This window comes from Saccopteryx bilineata, chromosome 7 (assembly GCF_036850765.1).
Source record: "Saccopteryx bilineata isolate mSacBil1 chromosome 7, mSacBil1_pri_phased_curated, whole genome shotgun sequence".
In the NCBI taxonomy this organism is placed as follows: domain Eukaryota; kingdom Metazoa; phylum Chordata; class Mammalia; order Chiroptera; family Emballonuridae; genus Saccopteryx; species Saccopteryx bilineata.
Window position 1 is genome coordinate 91221393 of NC_089496.1, and position 16923 is coordinate 91238315.

The window sequence follows — 16923 nt, forward strand, 5'->3', positions numbered from 1 at the left end:
GAAATGATCAAGGCCGGGGTGGGGCGGGCAGAGGCGAATACCAGAGGTGTCTGTGGTGTGGACTCGGCCAGAACCTGGCTCCCGGTTTCTGACTGTAGCAGCCTGGACCACACTCTCCCAACAACCGCACTCCCTACTGTGCTGGCCCCCCAGGTGCTCCTGGGAGAGAAAGTGTGCTGGGCCGAACGGGCCTGGGCAATGCTGCCTAACTCATCCCCCTTAGAGACACACCATGACATCTCCATGTCACAGGCTCTGAGAAGTTCTGCAATTAAAACAACAAAACTGGTTGGATTTTGTTGAGCCCACTGTCCTCCAAACTCATCCAACCACAGAAGCCCTTTGTCTCAAGGCAGACCCATTAGAGGCTCCTGCAAAGCACCGTGGGAACTGCTGCCATGAGGGACACATCGGGAGCACTGGGCAGACACGAATCCTGGGTTCTAGTCCTCACAATGACACTTACTAGCTTTGTGGGTCTTGTTTCTGCACCATTCCTGTTGCCCCTCAGGAACAGTGCCAGCCAGACGTAAAAGGGAGACTCAGCGGGTCTTTGGTCTGAGTTAAAACCCTCAGCCTCATAGCCCAAGGCTCACCTCTGCCTTCTGTCCACCTCGGAAGCTGATACCATCAGAAATGCATGACTGGAATTCGGCAATGGTGTAGTACTCCACCTCAACAGAAGGGGGCTCCGGTGGCTTCGGCAGCTGGAACCCCTAAGGTAGAGAAGCACTCAGTGAGCAAAACCCACCTGATCAGAATAGTCATGGTAGCTGAGTGTGGCACTTCCACCAGCCGGACCGCAGCTGACCTGAGGACAGATCTATCACCTGAGTCACCCTCCTGACAAGGATTTCTAATACCTAGGATTCACTTGAGGCTTGTCTGAGCCTTCAGAATGACTGGTTTAGTAACAGTAATTTACACCCTTCCATTTCTGGAGCTCCAGTTTTCTGATGCCTCATCAGCGAGGTCCCAAAATAAAAAATAAAAAACAGAAATCATTGTAACAAAGTCTGTGCACACTGCCTTGTGGGAGAGGACTGTCACTGTCCTGAAGTCTCAGGGAGATGGCTGCCAGAGTGACACCTGGCTGCAGGGGCAGAGCTAGGGGGGACAGCCGTCTCTGGGGTGGGGTCTACGTGGGAGGGGCATGGGGCTGGCTGAGAAGAGCCCTTGGTTGGACATCACAACGCTGCCAAATGCCAGCTGAGCACTGACTAGAACCCAGGGCCTCTGCTCTGTGGGCAATGGAACACAATGGGCGACCTAATGGTTTTAAGATGCTGGCACATCAAGACCGAAGCACAACATTCAAGGACACTTAGAATTTGGCCACGGCCTGTGCCTTGTGAGCGTCGTTCATTTATTTTACAAATGTTTGCTGTGTGCTTATTGGGTGTCAGACGCTGGTCTAAGGCACTGGGCATCCAACAGTGAACCAGAAGGATGACCAGAAGGATGAGTGCACCTCTCCCTCCAACGGTCTGGAACCCAGGTGGCCCCACCCACAGGAGCCCGGCACCCTGAGTGCACCTCTGCCTCCAACCCAGTGGCCCCACCCACAGGAGCCCGGCACCCTGAGTGCACCTCTGCCTCCAACCCAGTGGCCCCACCCACAGGAGCCCGGCACGCTGAGTGCACCTCTGCCTCCAACGGTCTGGAACCCAGGTGGCCCCACCCACAGGAGCCCGGCAGCCCAGCGGCGCTGAGCAGCATGAAGCTGCAGCACAGCCAGTCTTGGCCACCGACCCACCCCTGGAGGATGCTCTCAGGCCTGCCCTCTGCCCTCCTGGCTCGGGCATCCACCATGTCCACCGGGCATTCCCCAGGCAAGGAAGACAGAGCTGAAAGGTGTCCAGGCTCACATGGACTCCCTTAAGGAGTGGCCAAAAGGAACTTCGTGCCTCCCTATTACACCCAGTATGTCCTGGGATCATACAAAGCGGGGGAGACTAGGGAGGGGAAGCAGCTGTGATGTAACAAGACCTTGAAAGAGAGACCTCTCTGCCTTGCAGCTGGGCTCATATGGGCTCCACACCCAGCTCGACAATTCACCAGTTGCACGGCCTTGGGCTTGACCTCTCTGGAGCCTCAGTTTCCTCATCTATACAATGGAATTAAAGCAGGGCCACAAGAGGATTACTGAGATAATATATTCTGGACCAGCCAGGGCCACAGAAGAGCTCCATGAATAAAAGCCAAAGCTGAACACTCCTCCTGAGACAACATCTCAGCCTCTGTACCTTCCACATCCTTACCCTCTCGGCTCAGCTGTCTGGGGTCACACAGTGCATGAAGGGTGGGAGGAAGCTGGGTTGAGGGACCGGGTATGATTCAGTCAGCATTCCCTACCCTGGTGGCTGGCCCTGCAGCCGTGCATGTGAGCAAATGTGGCCCAGGCCTCAGCCCAGCCAGACCCCTGGCCAAGTGAGATTCAGCCGGGCCTAGCTGGAAACAGCCCTGCCTCAGCAAGCCCTGTGTTCGGTAAGTGTGGAAGGAATTACCCCAGTCTCGCCAAAATCAAGTCTGCCTGAAAATAATTAGCTGGGGCTGAGAGGAATGGCAGGAAAGAACTTGCTATTTAGTCATGCAGAACACAAGGGGAAAAGGAGATAGAAACCCCATTGGGGCTGGTGGCCATGGCAAGGATGGTCTCATTCCCAGGAGCCAAACCTTCAAGAAGCCTGAATACTAAAGGCCCGTGTTTCCAGGAGCTGCTATCCCCCTCTGGGCAGACATCACTAATCACAGTAACCCTTGCTGTTAGCCCAGATGTGACTTCAGAAATCCGTTTCCACACGGTGTTGCAGGTAGTCCCTCCAACAGTCCCAGCTGACACAGGAAATGGAAACCTGATGGCCCGCCTGCAACATACATCATCTCATTTCATCCTTACAACAGCCCTAGGGACGGCTAGTACTGTCCCCATCTCACAGATGAGGAAACTGAGCTCGTGGAGGGTACGCAGGTTGCCTGGGGGAAGTGATACGAAGTGTCAGGGTGAAGTATGAACCCATGCCTGGCAGACTCAGAGCCCCATTCTCTCCAGGGGATCCACTGCCCCTGGTAACAGCTCTCTGCTTTGGGGCTCCGGGACTGCCACCAGATCACTGCTGGCCCAAGCCCAGCACCCTGAGTGCACCTCTGCCTCCAACGGTCTGGAACCCAGGTGGCCCCACCCACAGGAGCCCGGCAGCCCAGCGGCGCTGAGCAGCATGAAGCTGCAGCACAGCCAGTCTTGGCCACCGACCCACCCCTGGAGGATGCTCTCAGGGCTGCCCTCTGCCCTCCTGGCTCGGGCATGCACCATGTCCACCGGGCATTCCCCAGGCAAGGAAGACAGAGCTGAAAGGTGTCCAGGCTCACATGGACAGCAGCTGCGTTTCCAGCCTGTGGCGATGCCCTGGCTGGACACTTCTTGCCGGCCAGTCTAAATGTTTATGTCTGCCAGTGCAGTGGCTGGGATGGGTTTATTTAGCTTTGGGTTGCACAGTGTTTTTGATTATAAACTGTCTAGCTATCCCCCTGACCCCCAAAAGGTTGGGATCTGCAGACTTCCCTCTCTGCCTCCAGCCCCACAGAGCTGGGAGCCCCAGCAGGGCCCTGGGAAACCTCTGGACCAACAGGCTCTGCAGTGAGACAGCCAGCTTTAAGTGGGGCATCCCCAGAAAAGGAACAAAACAGGGAGAAGAGATATGCACACATACCAGGCTGGATTCTCTGCGAGGCGGAGGCCTTGTCCTCAGGTTCGGGGAGCCTAGAAGAAGAAACATGGCTTTAAAATGCCAGCCAGACACTGGAGAACATGGCCTGCACCTGCCTTCCGTGGGTGTGCCTGCCTCCGGATCCTGGGAAGTTCCTGCTTTTGTCCCAAACCCATGAAGGACCCCTGCTCTCCATCAAACAGGCACTGCTGTCGGTAAACCACAGACCTTTAAGCTTCTATGGCTGTGCTTTGGCGGCGGCGTGTGTGTGTGTGTGTGTGTGTGTGTGTGTGTGTGTGTGTGTGTGTGTCTATGGACACTCTGAAGTGATGTGCACATTGCAAAATGTATAGACAGAGAGGAGCCATTTTTTAGGAGAATGGGTATATAGTTTTATCAAATTATAAGGTCTACCAGAAAGTTCTGTCCGTTTTTGGAATAAAACAAAATACAAATTTTTCTTACCGTCAATAAACTTTATTAAATAATATAATTGCCATTATTATTAATGATTTCTTGCCAACGTGAGGGCAATTTGTATATCCTATTTTTGAAAAATGTTTTATCTTTTGATGCGAATAATTGAACCAGTGCTTGATATCTTCTTCATTTTTGAATTTTTTGCCCTTCAAAAAGTTTTGTAAGGACAAAAACAAGTGATAGTCGGAGGGTGCTAAGTCCGGGGAATATGGTAGATGTGACAGACATGCTTCTGTAGCATTTCTTCCTTGTTGAAATTTGTAAAAATTACAGTGGCGTAAATGAACTTTATCATTAGCCATGGGTACACTAGCGCTTCACACGTAAGACTAACGTGAATCAACTTTGTTTTAGTTAATTTGCTACGTCAGTATGTATACATTAAGTGATAAAAATAGAGAGGCACAGGTCTGACCTGTGGTGGCGCAGTGGATAAAGCGTCGACCTGGAAATGCTGAGGTCGCCGGTTCGAAACCCTGGGCTTGCCTGGTCAAGGCACATATGGGAGTTGATGCTTCCAGCTCCTCCCCACCTTCTCTGTCTCTCTCTCCTCTCTCTCTCCCTGTCTCTCTCTCCTCTCTAAAATGAATAAAATAAAAAAAAATAGAGAGGCACACATGCACCAAATAAACATGTGCTTACGTGTTGAAACTTGTGATAGAAACGGACAGAACTTTCCGGTAGACCTTATATATAGATTTTCAGGCACAGAGCTCACTTAACCAAGGTCAGAATAAAAAAACAGCTTTCCTCTTGATGTTAAGGCTGGCTGGACACAAACAAAGCTTGCCTCTCCTAACAGAGCACAGTGGAACCCCCAGCCAAAGGTGCTGTGAGCCAGGGATGCAGAGAGGTTCGGTGGATGCCCGAGAGCCGGGCTTCTCCTGTAAGAATGAAGGAGAGTCCTGAAGAACTCCCCTTCAGCCTAGGCTTGTTCAGGGAGGTAAAGCCACCCCAGCCGTGTCTCAGGATTCTAGTCACTGGTGGAAGGCCATCAGGAAGCAAGGGGAAAGGCCCAGAAAGATGTTCCTCTGTTCCTCTATTGGCAAAGTGGCCTTGCGCCTATCCCAGCCTGGGGGACAACAGCTGTCTACAAAGTGAGCGATCCTGGCTCTCCACTAGAGGGAGTGCTAGCGGCTTACACACTCCTGCCATGTATCTTCAGTGGAGGAGTTGGGAGGAACTGCCTCGTCTACTCCTGCAATTAGCACAAGACAAGTTGACAGAGTGAGGCTGGGGTCAGGGGCCGGTCTACATCCCAGGAAGAAAATGAGATGCACCCCATGCCTACTCTATAATAGCTTCGCAGCAAGGACCGGGGGCTCGGCGTGGCTCTTACTGATCTGGGCCCTCTGAGGGGCAATCCTGGCCACGGCCGGGGAGCCCTGGGCCAGCTTGGAGACGGTCCTCTCGGGGACCCCCAGGGCGCTGCCATTGGAGGCGTTGCAGAGGATGGGCAGGCTGATCTCCTTCTTGGCAACGGGGGCCTCTGGGCCCTCGCCTTCGGCTGGTGGAGTCTCTTTGTCCCCCGACGCCTTCTTGTTCAGCAGGTTGCTGATCTCCATGATGTTCCCGATGATCTCCACTGGGCCCGCCAGGTTCTTCTTCCGGGCCGGCAGGTCATCCTTGGCTTTTTTCAGGTAGGATGCTGGCGCCCAGCCTTCCTTGCCCAGGTATCTGTGGGGGAGGAATGGCACACGGGTCATTAGAGCACGGAGTCCTGACCTCAGGCCCCACTGCCTGGCCCAGGCTCCGTCTGGCTCTGCCCAGCTGAGACTTTCCTACCGCGTTCAGCAGACACGACAACCCTACTCTCTGAAGAGGGACTGAGGGCAGGTGGAAAAGACACCTAAAACACCCTTTCTCTCTCTCTCCTCTCTTCGCCCAATGCCTCCGTGAGCTCTCGTACTCTGCAAAGTCAGACAAATGAGGGACCTTCCGGTTGAAAGAGTCCTTACATTTTGGGTTGCCCCAAAGGCAGACTTTATAACAGCCTGCCACCTTGCAGAAAGTAGTGGGTAATTCTAGAGATAAGAAATGAGGGGGTGTCTCGAGTCGAATGTCCTATTGGAAAGGGAAGTAGCATCAGAGAGGTGGAGAGTAGCCCAGGTGAGTTAGAATAGCTGGGTCCCGGTCTACAGTACCTTGGACAAGTCTCTACACTGGAGCTCAATTTTTTTTTCTCTTTGGCGAAATACAGGGATAGAGTAACTGCAAACATTTACCCAGCAGTAGGAACACATTGAGACCAACAGGAAGATGGCGCTCAAGAAGAGTGACTGAGTGGGGAAAAGTATCGGTCCTGTGCAGACACAGCAGACGGATCAAGTTCACAGAACAAGTTCACAAACGGCCCAGTGCTAAAGAGGACATTTCAAATTAGTGGGGTAAGGATGGATTATTCAGTGAGTGATTTGGAGACGAGTGATTACCCAGTTAGGAAAAAACAAATGAGACCCTGGCCTCACACTGTATAACAAAATAAAAAATGCAACTTGTGAATACTTGCCTAACCTCGAGGGGTTGAAGAAACCTTTCTAAATGGGATCCCAAGAGCTGAAACCATAAATGAAAATACCAAAGCACATGACTGGATACAATTAAAATCTTTGGTATGGCAAAACAAAAACAAAAGGAAACAAAACCAAAAATCCATAAACAAGAGAAAAGGCAAATGACAGGGCTGACTTAATTTTAGGGGATTTGATGGCTTCTGAAAACAAGTTTTTCCCTTTTTCCCCCCACGGTGCTGAGCTTCTGCCCAAACCCACTGAGGGCTTACTTCCTGGTCCAGTTGCTGTCAATGTCCCCAAATCTGGGTTGTAATATCCTTGTGTACTTCCTGGGACCCATCTGGCTCTTTGGAATGGCTCCTCCATGCCAGATGTCAGACAATCCCCCCTGCCCTGCCTCCCCATCTGACCTTATTCTTGGGCATTCATTAGGTGGGAAAAAAGAATGTGAAAGTTTAAGCTTCTATCAATGTGTCTTGAGCTTTACTGGAAAGCTCACGTAGGGGTGGCTTCTCGTGTGCACGTCACAGGAGCCAGGCTGACCCAAGCTCGCCCATCTGGCCCGTTTAGGGCCTGGAAGGCAGACATCGGTGAACAAATGGACGGAACTCAGGTTGCTGACAGACAGAAGCACAGAATTTCAGGGGTGGATGGAAGCAACTAGTTGAGATGCCTAATCTCACATATGAGACAACAACCGAGGCTCAGAAAAGCGGAGCAAGTAGCGGAGGGTCACCCAGCTAGCTGGTGGCAGCCTGTGGTCCAGAAGCTGGTGCTCCTGGATCTCAAGAGAAAAGATGGAAAGGAAACAGCTGACTGCTACAGGGGCTTTTCTATGAAAACGCGGTGGAGAGATGGGGAGCAGGGTCTCGCGGGAGGGATGGTCCAGCCAGCTTGCTTCCCATTTTGAACCCCGTGTGCTCCTCCGGCATTACATGGATAAAATTAGATTCCAGGCGAAAGAGGCAAGGGAACCAGGAGCAGCTGTGTATGGGTCTGGGTCCAACTCCGCTCACATCTGCTTTCCAGCTCTGGAGCATGGAATGACTCCAGAGGGAAGCAAACTGGAAAAGGAGAGATGGAGAGAGAGGGAGGTGGGGGGGGGGGGGGGCTGGGGGTGGAGAAGAAAGACAGGAAATGAGGATCAACACAGAGCCTGGAATGTTGGGAAATGGCATATTTAAGGGGGTGTCTGGCAATCTTCTTAAGGTGGAACCTTTTCAGCAGGGTTTTCTCAGTTGAAGCTCCCTCTGGCTAAAGGGCCAGACCATGGGGACAAGAGTTGACTGGAAGCAGCAGCACAAAGTGGCTTTATTGGTTATTTTATAAAACTTAAAAAACCAAACGAAAAGCCAGCAGCTTTGTAAATAACCTCCAGGCAAGGGGTTAGGTATCTAGCCTGCAAGAATGCTTGCTGGCCTTCCTGTGCCAGACACGTGGTGGCTGGATCCGGGGCTGGCTCTAGTTTCCACGACACAGAGAACACGCCAGTCCAGGGGCAGTGGCTTTGGCGACACATGTCCAGGCACACGGTCCCGGCCCACCTAACAGGGCAGGAAGGGACACCTTAGCCCTCCTGACTGGCATACACAAGGTCAGGGCAGCTGTGTTAGGTCCTGCCAGGCCACGCTAAGTGTCAATCCCGTGAGGCCAGTGACCTTCATCCCACCCATCAGCACAGACCAGTTTCAACAGCATCGGCATTGGCTGGTCGGCCGTGGTCTGAGCAACCACCCTCTGTGTGCTTTCATCACCTTGGCCAATCTTGTCCCCACTGGGGGAGACAGCCTGGAACACGCATCCTGCCCACAGAGGACCTAGGGTTCCCAGGTGTGGTGGGCTGGCGCGGTGGTCCCCAGAACTCACAGGTGTGGGACTACCTCAGCCAGCCTAGCTCTGGACAGGGACAAGAGAAACTGGGCAAAATCATCACAGCTGAGTGGGTCCCAAAGGAACCAACCAATACATTTCCTGAGAGCAAGCGTCCCCGAGGCCGACACTGGCCATGCAGCACCCAGGCAGAAGGGACTGGAGAGGCAGGGCCTGGTGGGGGAAGAGCGTGTGTTCATTCCCAGGACCATCAGGAAAGCTCTCCACTCTGCCCCCCACACTCCCCAGTTTTCTCAGCTGGGAAGCCCATGGGACAGACCCGGGAAGAGGGAGGGGCAGAAGGAAGAGGCCTCCCTGCTGCCTCAGCTCTCACAGCCCCGGGAGCCAGCCCTGCAGTGGGGCAGCCCGGCCAGAGCCAGAGCACTGGGGCGTGGGCAGCGGGGGCGGCCTGCCGAGACCTCAGCAAGGCCCGTGGACGCCCGTGCTCCAGGCGGCCTGAGCTGCTGAGCACACCAGGCAGCCAAGGCCGGACACAGAAAACCCAATTTAGATGTGCTGGACCCTCCTGGCAGCCGCAGGGGGAGGGACTGCATCACTGCCCGTAAGCTGAGCTGGGGCCCCTGCGCCCTGCTGCTGGTGACAGCTCCAGCTCCTTCGCTTTACGTGTCCCAGGAGAGACTCTGCAGGATGAGCTCTCTCTGTTCGAGCCCTTCAGCTGTGCAGACAGCGCAGCCAGGCCCGGGCTGTGGGCGCAAAGCTGCCGTCAGTATCTGCTTGCCATCTGCGGTCCTGGCCACTCTGCAGCGTCTACCTGCTCTGCTGCCCAGGGCATCTCGCTCCTCTGCTGGGGCTCCTACCTGATGTACCACCAGCCCTCCAAATTCTTCCTGATCACCTCCACGGTGACGCCCTTCTCAAAGCCAATCTCGTCCTTGCTTTGGCTGGTGTAAGGCTGCACAGTGACATACTTCTCCTCTGTGGGTGTCAGGCAGAGCAAGAAAGCACAATTACTTGAGGTTGAGAAGGGGCTCCTCCTTCCTGTCTCCCCCCTCCCAGCCCCCTGCCTGGCCTTGCTTAGCTGGTTGCCGAGGTGCAGTGGGTTGGCCTCTGGCTTTTCCAGGGAAGGAAAGAGAAGGAACCAGGCTTCACTGTGGCTCCTGGTATGTGTCAAAGCCAGCCAGGGCCTCAGTGGTCTGGCAAAACCCTGGGCAACACAGAGACTCTCCCAGGCTCCCAGCCCAGTAAGAGGAGCCAGGCTGCCGGGGCCAAGGGTCCTTAGAGCCCCAGAAGCTCCCTGCCCCTCACAGGGCCTGTGTCAGGAAATGTGGAGCTGACCCTGGGCGTCCCCTGAATGCTTTGAGGCCCCATGACATGCCTCCCCTTACCCTAAACATGCCACACTTCCATCTCTGTCCTGGACTGCTCTCCCAGCCCTCTCCACCCCAACCCCTCAGATCCTTCCTGTCTGATCTTCGGAATGCTCCACGGGCCTGTGCTTGGCGAAGCCTTATCTGACTACCAGTCTGATCATCTGATCGTGTAATTTCCCCAAGAGGATTCTGGGGAGCATGCATTCAATGGGAGAGGTCATGTGTGTCTTGTTAAGACAAGGGTCCCATGGCCAGACGAGAAGAGGCGATGCCGAGTGCAGCACAATCAGGCAGGGCCTCCAGGTGTCCTGAGCGAGCCTGCGTGCCTACACATCACCTGGGGGACAGCATGGCATTGACCACGTGGCACAGCCGAGCCCCTCGGGGGGCTGCCGGCTGGGGTCTCACTGCCTGTGGGCCTTGCTCGAGGTTCCCCAGGCTCTGGGAAAGAGGGACCTTGTGGGAGTTCAGGAAAAGCTCAGGGGGGGGGGCAGGCCTCGGGGCCTGGGCCACATGCATCTTCCCTGGCTCCTGCAGCCTCTCTCCTGGCAGGGGGCCCTGCAGCCTCCATGCGGTTCCTTGCTCAGGCTTCCAGGGAGCTGATTCTTCTGTGCCGACTAGGTCAGCTCTGCCTGTCTCCAGGAAGCCCTTGACAATTCGACCACAGCTGGCCGGCCCCAGAAACCCTGCCTCCTACACGGAGAGCCTCCCAGGACTGTTTAGGTCTCAGGAGGAAGTACATATCCCCATCCTCACCCTCTGGGAGAAGGTGCAGAGTATAGGAGGGAAGAAGTGGCCATCTGACCACGCCCACCGAAGGAGACCCCCTGAACCCATGTGTTTCCTACCTTGTGGGTGCCCCCTGGGGCTGGGACAATGCCCGGGGCACAGCAGGAACTCCACATGGACTGTGGAGTGCGCGGAGGAAGGGGCAGGCAGGGCCGAGCAGGGGCGTTGGGTTGGGAGGCCTTCAGCGAGCTCAGAATAGCAGGACGCTGGCACAGGACCCTGGTCCCTAAGACGCCTGCCCCCACCTCCCGGACTCCTCAGCTGGACCTTGGTAGGCAGCCTGCCAGAGCCTCTGGCAGCAGTGGGGGAGGAGGGGACAGCTGCCACCCCACCCCCCTGGGATGGGAGGGCCATCTGTTCATTCTTCCCAGGATTATCGGGTCCTGTCTGCGGCCCTGTCCTGGGTGGAGATAGCAGCTCCCTTTGGGATGGAGGCAGCTGCCCTGCCAGGCTGTGAGGGCAGAGCTGACCGCCAGCCAACTCCGACAGGCTGCCGAAAGGAAAAGGTGGGTGACGACCAAGGAGAGTCTCCTGCACTGCAAGCCTCTCTCAGCATCCACTAGCTCCTGGAAGCTTCCAGATTCCAAAGCAGCCACGCAGGAAAGAACCGCCAAGACCGCCTGAGAACCTCCCTCGGCCAGATTCTGACTCGGCTTGGGCCTTGAGTGTTCAGTGTTCCTCAGGCCAACCCTCCACTCTCCTGCTGCTCCTGGTCCAGCTCCACGTTCCAGTGGGGCACGGTATAACCTGGCCCGGGCGGTGGCCAGAGGGACAGCGCCAGGCCCCGCGAATCTGCAGTTCTGAGGCTAGGGTGAGGCAAGGCCTGGACTCCACATTTTGCCTTTGCTCAGCTAGGCTATTTTTAAAAGCCTGTGGTTCGAGCAGGAAGCCATCATTAAAGTTTTCCTAGGCAAAGTTGGTTTTGCAGAGAAAAATGACAGCCCTTCTCTGGGGAAGATCAGAGGAGCCCCGCCCGGCTGCGGCAGAGAGCAAGGCCTAATCGTGTCATGTGGGCTCAGGCTCTGAGCTGCCAGGCCCACGTGCCAGCCTCCACAGCCCCCTCCGAGGTGAATGCCAAGGACAGAGCCCCACGGGTCATGGCACCACCTCCCTTTCCCCTGACCCGGGCGGAATCAAGGATGTCAGCTCACAGAGCTGCTCCTGCTGCTAAAGGCCCTTTTCTTGGTGGCCCTGGGTGTGATGGGAACACAGATGTCTGGGAGATTATGGACTCCTAGGAAGACCTCTGGCTGGCTCAGAGCTTGTCCTGCCCTGTCGCTGTGCAGGTTCCAGGTGATGAAAATGCAGAGCCCTGACAGGATCCAGGCAGCACAACTCTTCCCCTTGGTCTGTCGGGAGCCTTGCTGTTCTGCCATGGCCAGCTCGGTCTGCGGAGGCGTGAATTCCCTCCACGTGAGCATGTGCTATGTGGGACTCAGGCCCCCAACTCACAGGTTTCCCCTAGGGAGAAGCTCAGCTAGCTCCTTCTGCAGGACCAGGGCCACAAACCTCACCTGGGGACCAGATGGGAGGAGGCCCAGTCAGATGGAAACGGCCTCAGGGGGTGACTGAGTGATTCTGGTTGGGTGGGGTTTCTAGAAGAGATACCCCTTTGGAGTTGAGGGAATGAGGACTATGAGTTCTGGCGGGAGGGTGGGGGGTACCTTCAGGGCTTGAGGCCCTGAGGCCATGGTCACTCTGACACACCATCCAAGCCCTGAGGCCATGGTCACTCTGACACACCATCCAAGGACGGTGGCAACCCTGCCCCAGGAAGGGCTGGCCAGGCCTCCCACCGGGTGAGTGGGTGGGTGGCAGCAGGGAGGTGGACAGGCCTATTTTGGTTTTGGAGGCAGGGGATGGAGAACCCTGTAAGTTTCCAAACCACAGATGCCTCCTCTTTCCAAACACTTTCCCCTCTGTCAGCAGTCTCCCTGGCTCCCCTCCCGGCCCCCACAACGTACCCAACCCCACTGCAAGGGGCTTTTTGGTTCCGAAGGCCTGGCTGGCCCGGGGAGTGGGGCGTGGAGGCCCTGGGGAGGCGCTGCTTTCACTTGTCTGGCTGAGCCCGACCCCCAGCCCCCCCCCCCCCCCCCCCCGTCAGCTCGGCTCCTCGCAGCACAGTGTCTCCTAGCCAACTCCCCACAGTTCTTCTTGGCTGCCTGACTTAACTTAGGGCTAATGCTGGGAAATAGTGTTTAGATCTTATTTAAAAGAGAGAGAGAGAAAGAAGTTGTGGGCTTGTATTTGCATCCTATGGGTGACCGCAGAATTATGTGTCTGGCTGGGCATTTGTGTCTACATATATGTAATACATGTTTGGAATCGTGACTACACTGCCCGTGTTTATGCGGCACAGGGGTAACGTAGATGAGTGTCTACGAAGCTATATGGGTACACGTGGTGCTGCTGCAGAGCTGTCTGTCCAGGTGTGGCCACGAGCAGTTTGTGTGGATGTTACTTGTGACTGTATGAACCATTTATACACGGAACAGTCTACATGTGGCTGCACAGGTGGAATTATGCACATGTACCCAGGAGTGGGGACTGTGCACTGGTGGGGGCTTTGCCGGCTGCATGTGTCCATGTGGCTGTGGAGACAGAGTTGTCTTAGGGGCTCAGTGTGTGATGGTGCTTGGAGCAGATGCCCGAGGAGATGGGGAGGTCCAAGCCTTCCTCTCTGCTGCTTTTTCCAGGCCAGTGTCCCGCTATCCTCTGCTGCCAAGGCTCCCCCCAAAATGCTGTCCCACCTCTCCTAGCTCTAGGGTGTTGCTGCTTTACATTCCACCTGTTCTTGCCGTTTCCACGCCTCGGCCCTCTGTCCTGTGCCAACCTAGGGTCCACTCCACACTCCATCCTCAGGGCCAGCTGGCTCCTCACGGCCACAGGCCACAGTGGCCACCCCACAGGCCAGGCTTCCTGCTGCTTCGGGCTTGGGGGCAGACACCAAGCACAGTATTATAATTGTTCAAAAACAAGCTTCGGGGTTGGGGGTGCAAGTCACAGGGCACCCCTGCCATTCTAGATAGGTCGGTGTTTGTCACACACCCTCTCAGCTGTACCGTCACTGCCTGGAGCATACGGGGTGTGTTCTCCTTGACAGGGGAAACTGGCCGCTCACAACCTGAGGGCTCTGGAAATGTCTAGGGTTCCGTTCACAGACCCCTACACCCTAGGTCCCAAGCTCCTGGATGTGGGAAAGGCCCTGAATCTGCAAATGCCTTGGTTCTCCACCAGCCTTTGCCGCAGACCACGGGCCTCCCTGGCACCCTCCTGAAAAGCAACCTCCCCGGCCCCAATAGCTAGTGTGGAGATGTGGGAGGCTCCTGGTGGGCCGACACCACCATCAGAGGAAGCAGGCTGGGTCTGGCTCTGGCTTCCTTTCTAGTTTCCTGGGCACTGGCTGAAGGAGGCGGGTTGTGGGCGGGTCCTTTTTCCCACTCTGTCCCTAAGCAGTGCTGGGACAGCGCTTTGGCCCAGGGAGCACCTTCTCGGAGGAGGAAGGCAATGAAGCAGAGAGAGAGGTGTGAGTGCATGAGAGTGTGTGAGTGTGTGTGTGTGTGTGAGAGAGAGTGTGTGTGTGTGTGCGAGTGTGTGTGTAACGGCCCATGAAGAGATTCAGAAACACTCATTTTTCTTAATCTGCAGTTCCCAGGGCAAATGTGGCCTTTTGTTGAGTCCAACTTCCCTAACAACTGTGCCTTAGGTCCCATGACCCCCACCCCAGGACACTGACAGAAGCCAGAGCCACCTGCAAGTGTCATCCCAGCTCCCAAAGCTGTCCCCACACCCTCCCCCCGAAGCGGCAGGAGGCGAGAGAAGTCTGGCCAGTGGGTCTGGGTGGGGCCACAGGGCAGAGCCCGGAGAAGAGCGGGGTTAGTGAGAGAGAGAGGAGGCGGCAGCTGTGAGTGAGGAGAAGCGGCTCCCGGTCACCTCGGCTGTGCTGCCTGTTGACCATCCCGCCCAGGGTCCACCGGCGATCCAGGCGCCGCAGGTGGGCCTTGCGTCTCTTGGACACTGGTGTGGGAGATGACGATGGGACACGCGGCCAACAGGAACCGGCGGAGAGAATGGAGATGAGGTGAGATGGGATGGGCAGGAGAGGGGTGAAGAGAGGGAAGGTTCACGCTCCCGGCTCTGCGGCGTACACCTGCTGGGTGGGGGCAGACCTGAGGAGTGACGTCATTGGCATGTGGGAAGAAATTCAGTCAAAACCAGAGGTTATGCCCTTGAGCCAAGGACGGGCTGAGCATTTAGAAGTCCGGTTCCTGGGAGGTGAAGAGGGTCCTTGGCTCTGGCAAGTGCAAGGATGCCCTTCTGCTGCAGCCCCAGAGAGGCCACTGCTCTCGCCATTGCCGGGCAGTGCCGTCTCCCGGGGTGGTCTGGGGTCCCATCACACTGGGGCTTATAGCCCCACCGCTAACTCACCAAGTCCTGCTTGTGACCCTGCGACCACGAGCCAGGCTGTGTGTGTGAGAATACACACACGTTCAAGAGAGACCTGGGGTCCCTGCCTCGCGGGGCTCATAGCTCTTACTGCTCTGCGTTCGTCTCTGCTTTCACTGTCATCGCCACCGGACCACGTCTGCTCACAGCACAGACTGAGCCTGGCATGCCCAGGGCCCCGCACAAGGCCGAGCTCGTGGCTGACCCTAAGAAACGGTGCCGAGTGAAGTGCACACACGGGGGGAGGCCACAGGCTGTGGCTCTGCTGCTTCTCTGCATGTTATCCATTTGAATCCCTGATGACAAAAGCTGCCTCCCCGGCTCCTCACTGCTCCAGACCCCTTTGGGGCAGACCACCCTCCCTAGGGCAGCGTCCTACACTGGTCGTCCGGCTGCTCTGCCCAGCTCCAGATGCCCCTGCCTTCCCACGGGACACCAGGTGGTAAAGACGCCAGACCGGGACTCCAGGGTGCCGAGGAGCCCCCACCTCTCCTCTGCGGGAGGACAGGGCTAGGCTGCCCGGGTCTTGGGACGGGAGGCTTGCAATCTGGGTCACAGCAAATCTGTCTGGACATACCTGAGCCAAATACCATCAAAGCTTCTTGGGAAGTGTTTGCTCTCCTGGAAGGAGGACAGCGGCCTGTTGGACCTGCTTCTCGTAAGCAGGAGGCCTGAACAAAAGGTTAGGAGGTGCGGATCCAGTCCAGGCCCCCCGGCCAGGTCTTGGTGTCACCCTGCGCGGGCTGCTGTCCCTCTCTAAGCCTCTGTTTCCTCATCTGTCACTGGGGCTGACGCCACCTGCCCTGATGTGAAACAAGGCAAGGGCCTGAATGGCTCTGTAGCTGCCCACAGGTCGCTGCGTGTTGCACATGCGCACCCCCCCCCCCCCCGAATGCAGAACCTGCAATTGGCTTCCCGATTCTTCATTAAGGTCAAAACCTACAACCTGCTACTGCTTTTTCTGTGCCAAGCACTGCTCTCTCATCCAACCAGGCTGGCATCTGTGCCCACGCCTCTCGGGCTCTTCCCTCACTGGACTTCTCTGCCCGCCCTGTGTCCTGCTCCTCCATCATCTGCCACATCTCCGCTCTGGCATTCTCAGCACAGCCTTTCCAGGAGGGGCTCTGAGCCCCTTACAAGCAAAATGCTCCATGGAGATGCGTGTGGCCCAGTGGTGAGGACCACGGGGCAAAGGAGGGCAGCCAGGGCTGAAGCCTCAGGGCGACAAGCACGTAGCTGACCACCTCGAAGCCTCGGCTCCGGAATCGGGAAACTGGGGATACCCACAGCGGGTGCCCAGGGTGGTGGGGAAGGCGTGGGAAGCCTCAGCTGAACACCAGGAGTGAGCCAACGCCTCAGTACACTCGAGGCGCCATTATTTCCGAGAGGCCTGGGACGCCCCCTCCCCTCCGAATGGGGGCCTAGGTCAGAGTTGAGGCCTGGTGGTTGCCAACAACCTGGACCAGACCCAGACCAGGGGCCACGACCCTCCGTCGCTGCTGCAGTGTCATGGAAGCAGGGGGGAAAGGGGCGCAGGTTCAGTCCCTGGGCTTAGGAGACAGCCAGGAGAAACCGAGCCCCTGGCCTGGACACGGGAGCCCGTCCTGGCGGGGCCTAGTCCCTGCAAACCTGCCCCAGGGGCTCACACATTGCTGGGACTACACTTCTGGTCAAGGGACTGCAGAAAGTCTTACAGGAGGAGGGTGGGGTTCCAACTGCCTGTCGAGTAATGCGCACTCAAGGGAAGGATGAGTAAGGAGCTGGCGCTTGGCGGGCTGCTTATTTTGG

At 56.5% G+C, this 16923-nt stretch overlaps 1 protein-coding gene across 5 annotated transcripts in view; it reads right to left on the reverse strand.

Annotated features, from left to right (window-relative positions):
* Positions 1-16923, reverse strand: part of SH3PXD2A (SH3 and PX domains 2A) — a 251755-nt gene that overhangs the window by 6346 nt on the left and 228486 nt on the right. For all 5 annotated transcript variants that reach the window (XM_066240342.1, XM_066240340.1, XM_066240341.1 and 2 more), the window contains 5 exons: positions 14623-14706; positions 9388-9505; positions 5527-5864; positions 3711-3760; positions 597-716 (listed from right to left, as the gene is read on the reverse strand). In XM_066240342.1, coding sequence (XP_066096439.1) covers positions 597-716; positions 3711-3760; positions 5527-5864; positions 9388-9505; positions 14623-14706 — 710 coding nt within the window. The remainder of the gene's footprint in view (positions 1-596; positions 717-3710; positions 3761-5526; positions 5865-9387; positions 9506-14622; positions 14707-16923) is intronic.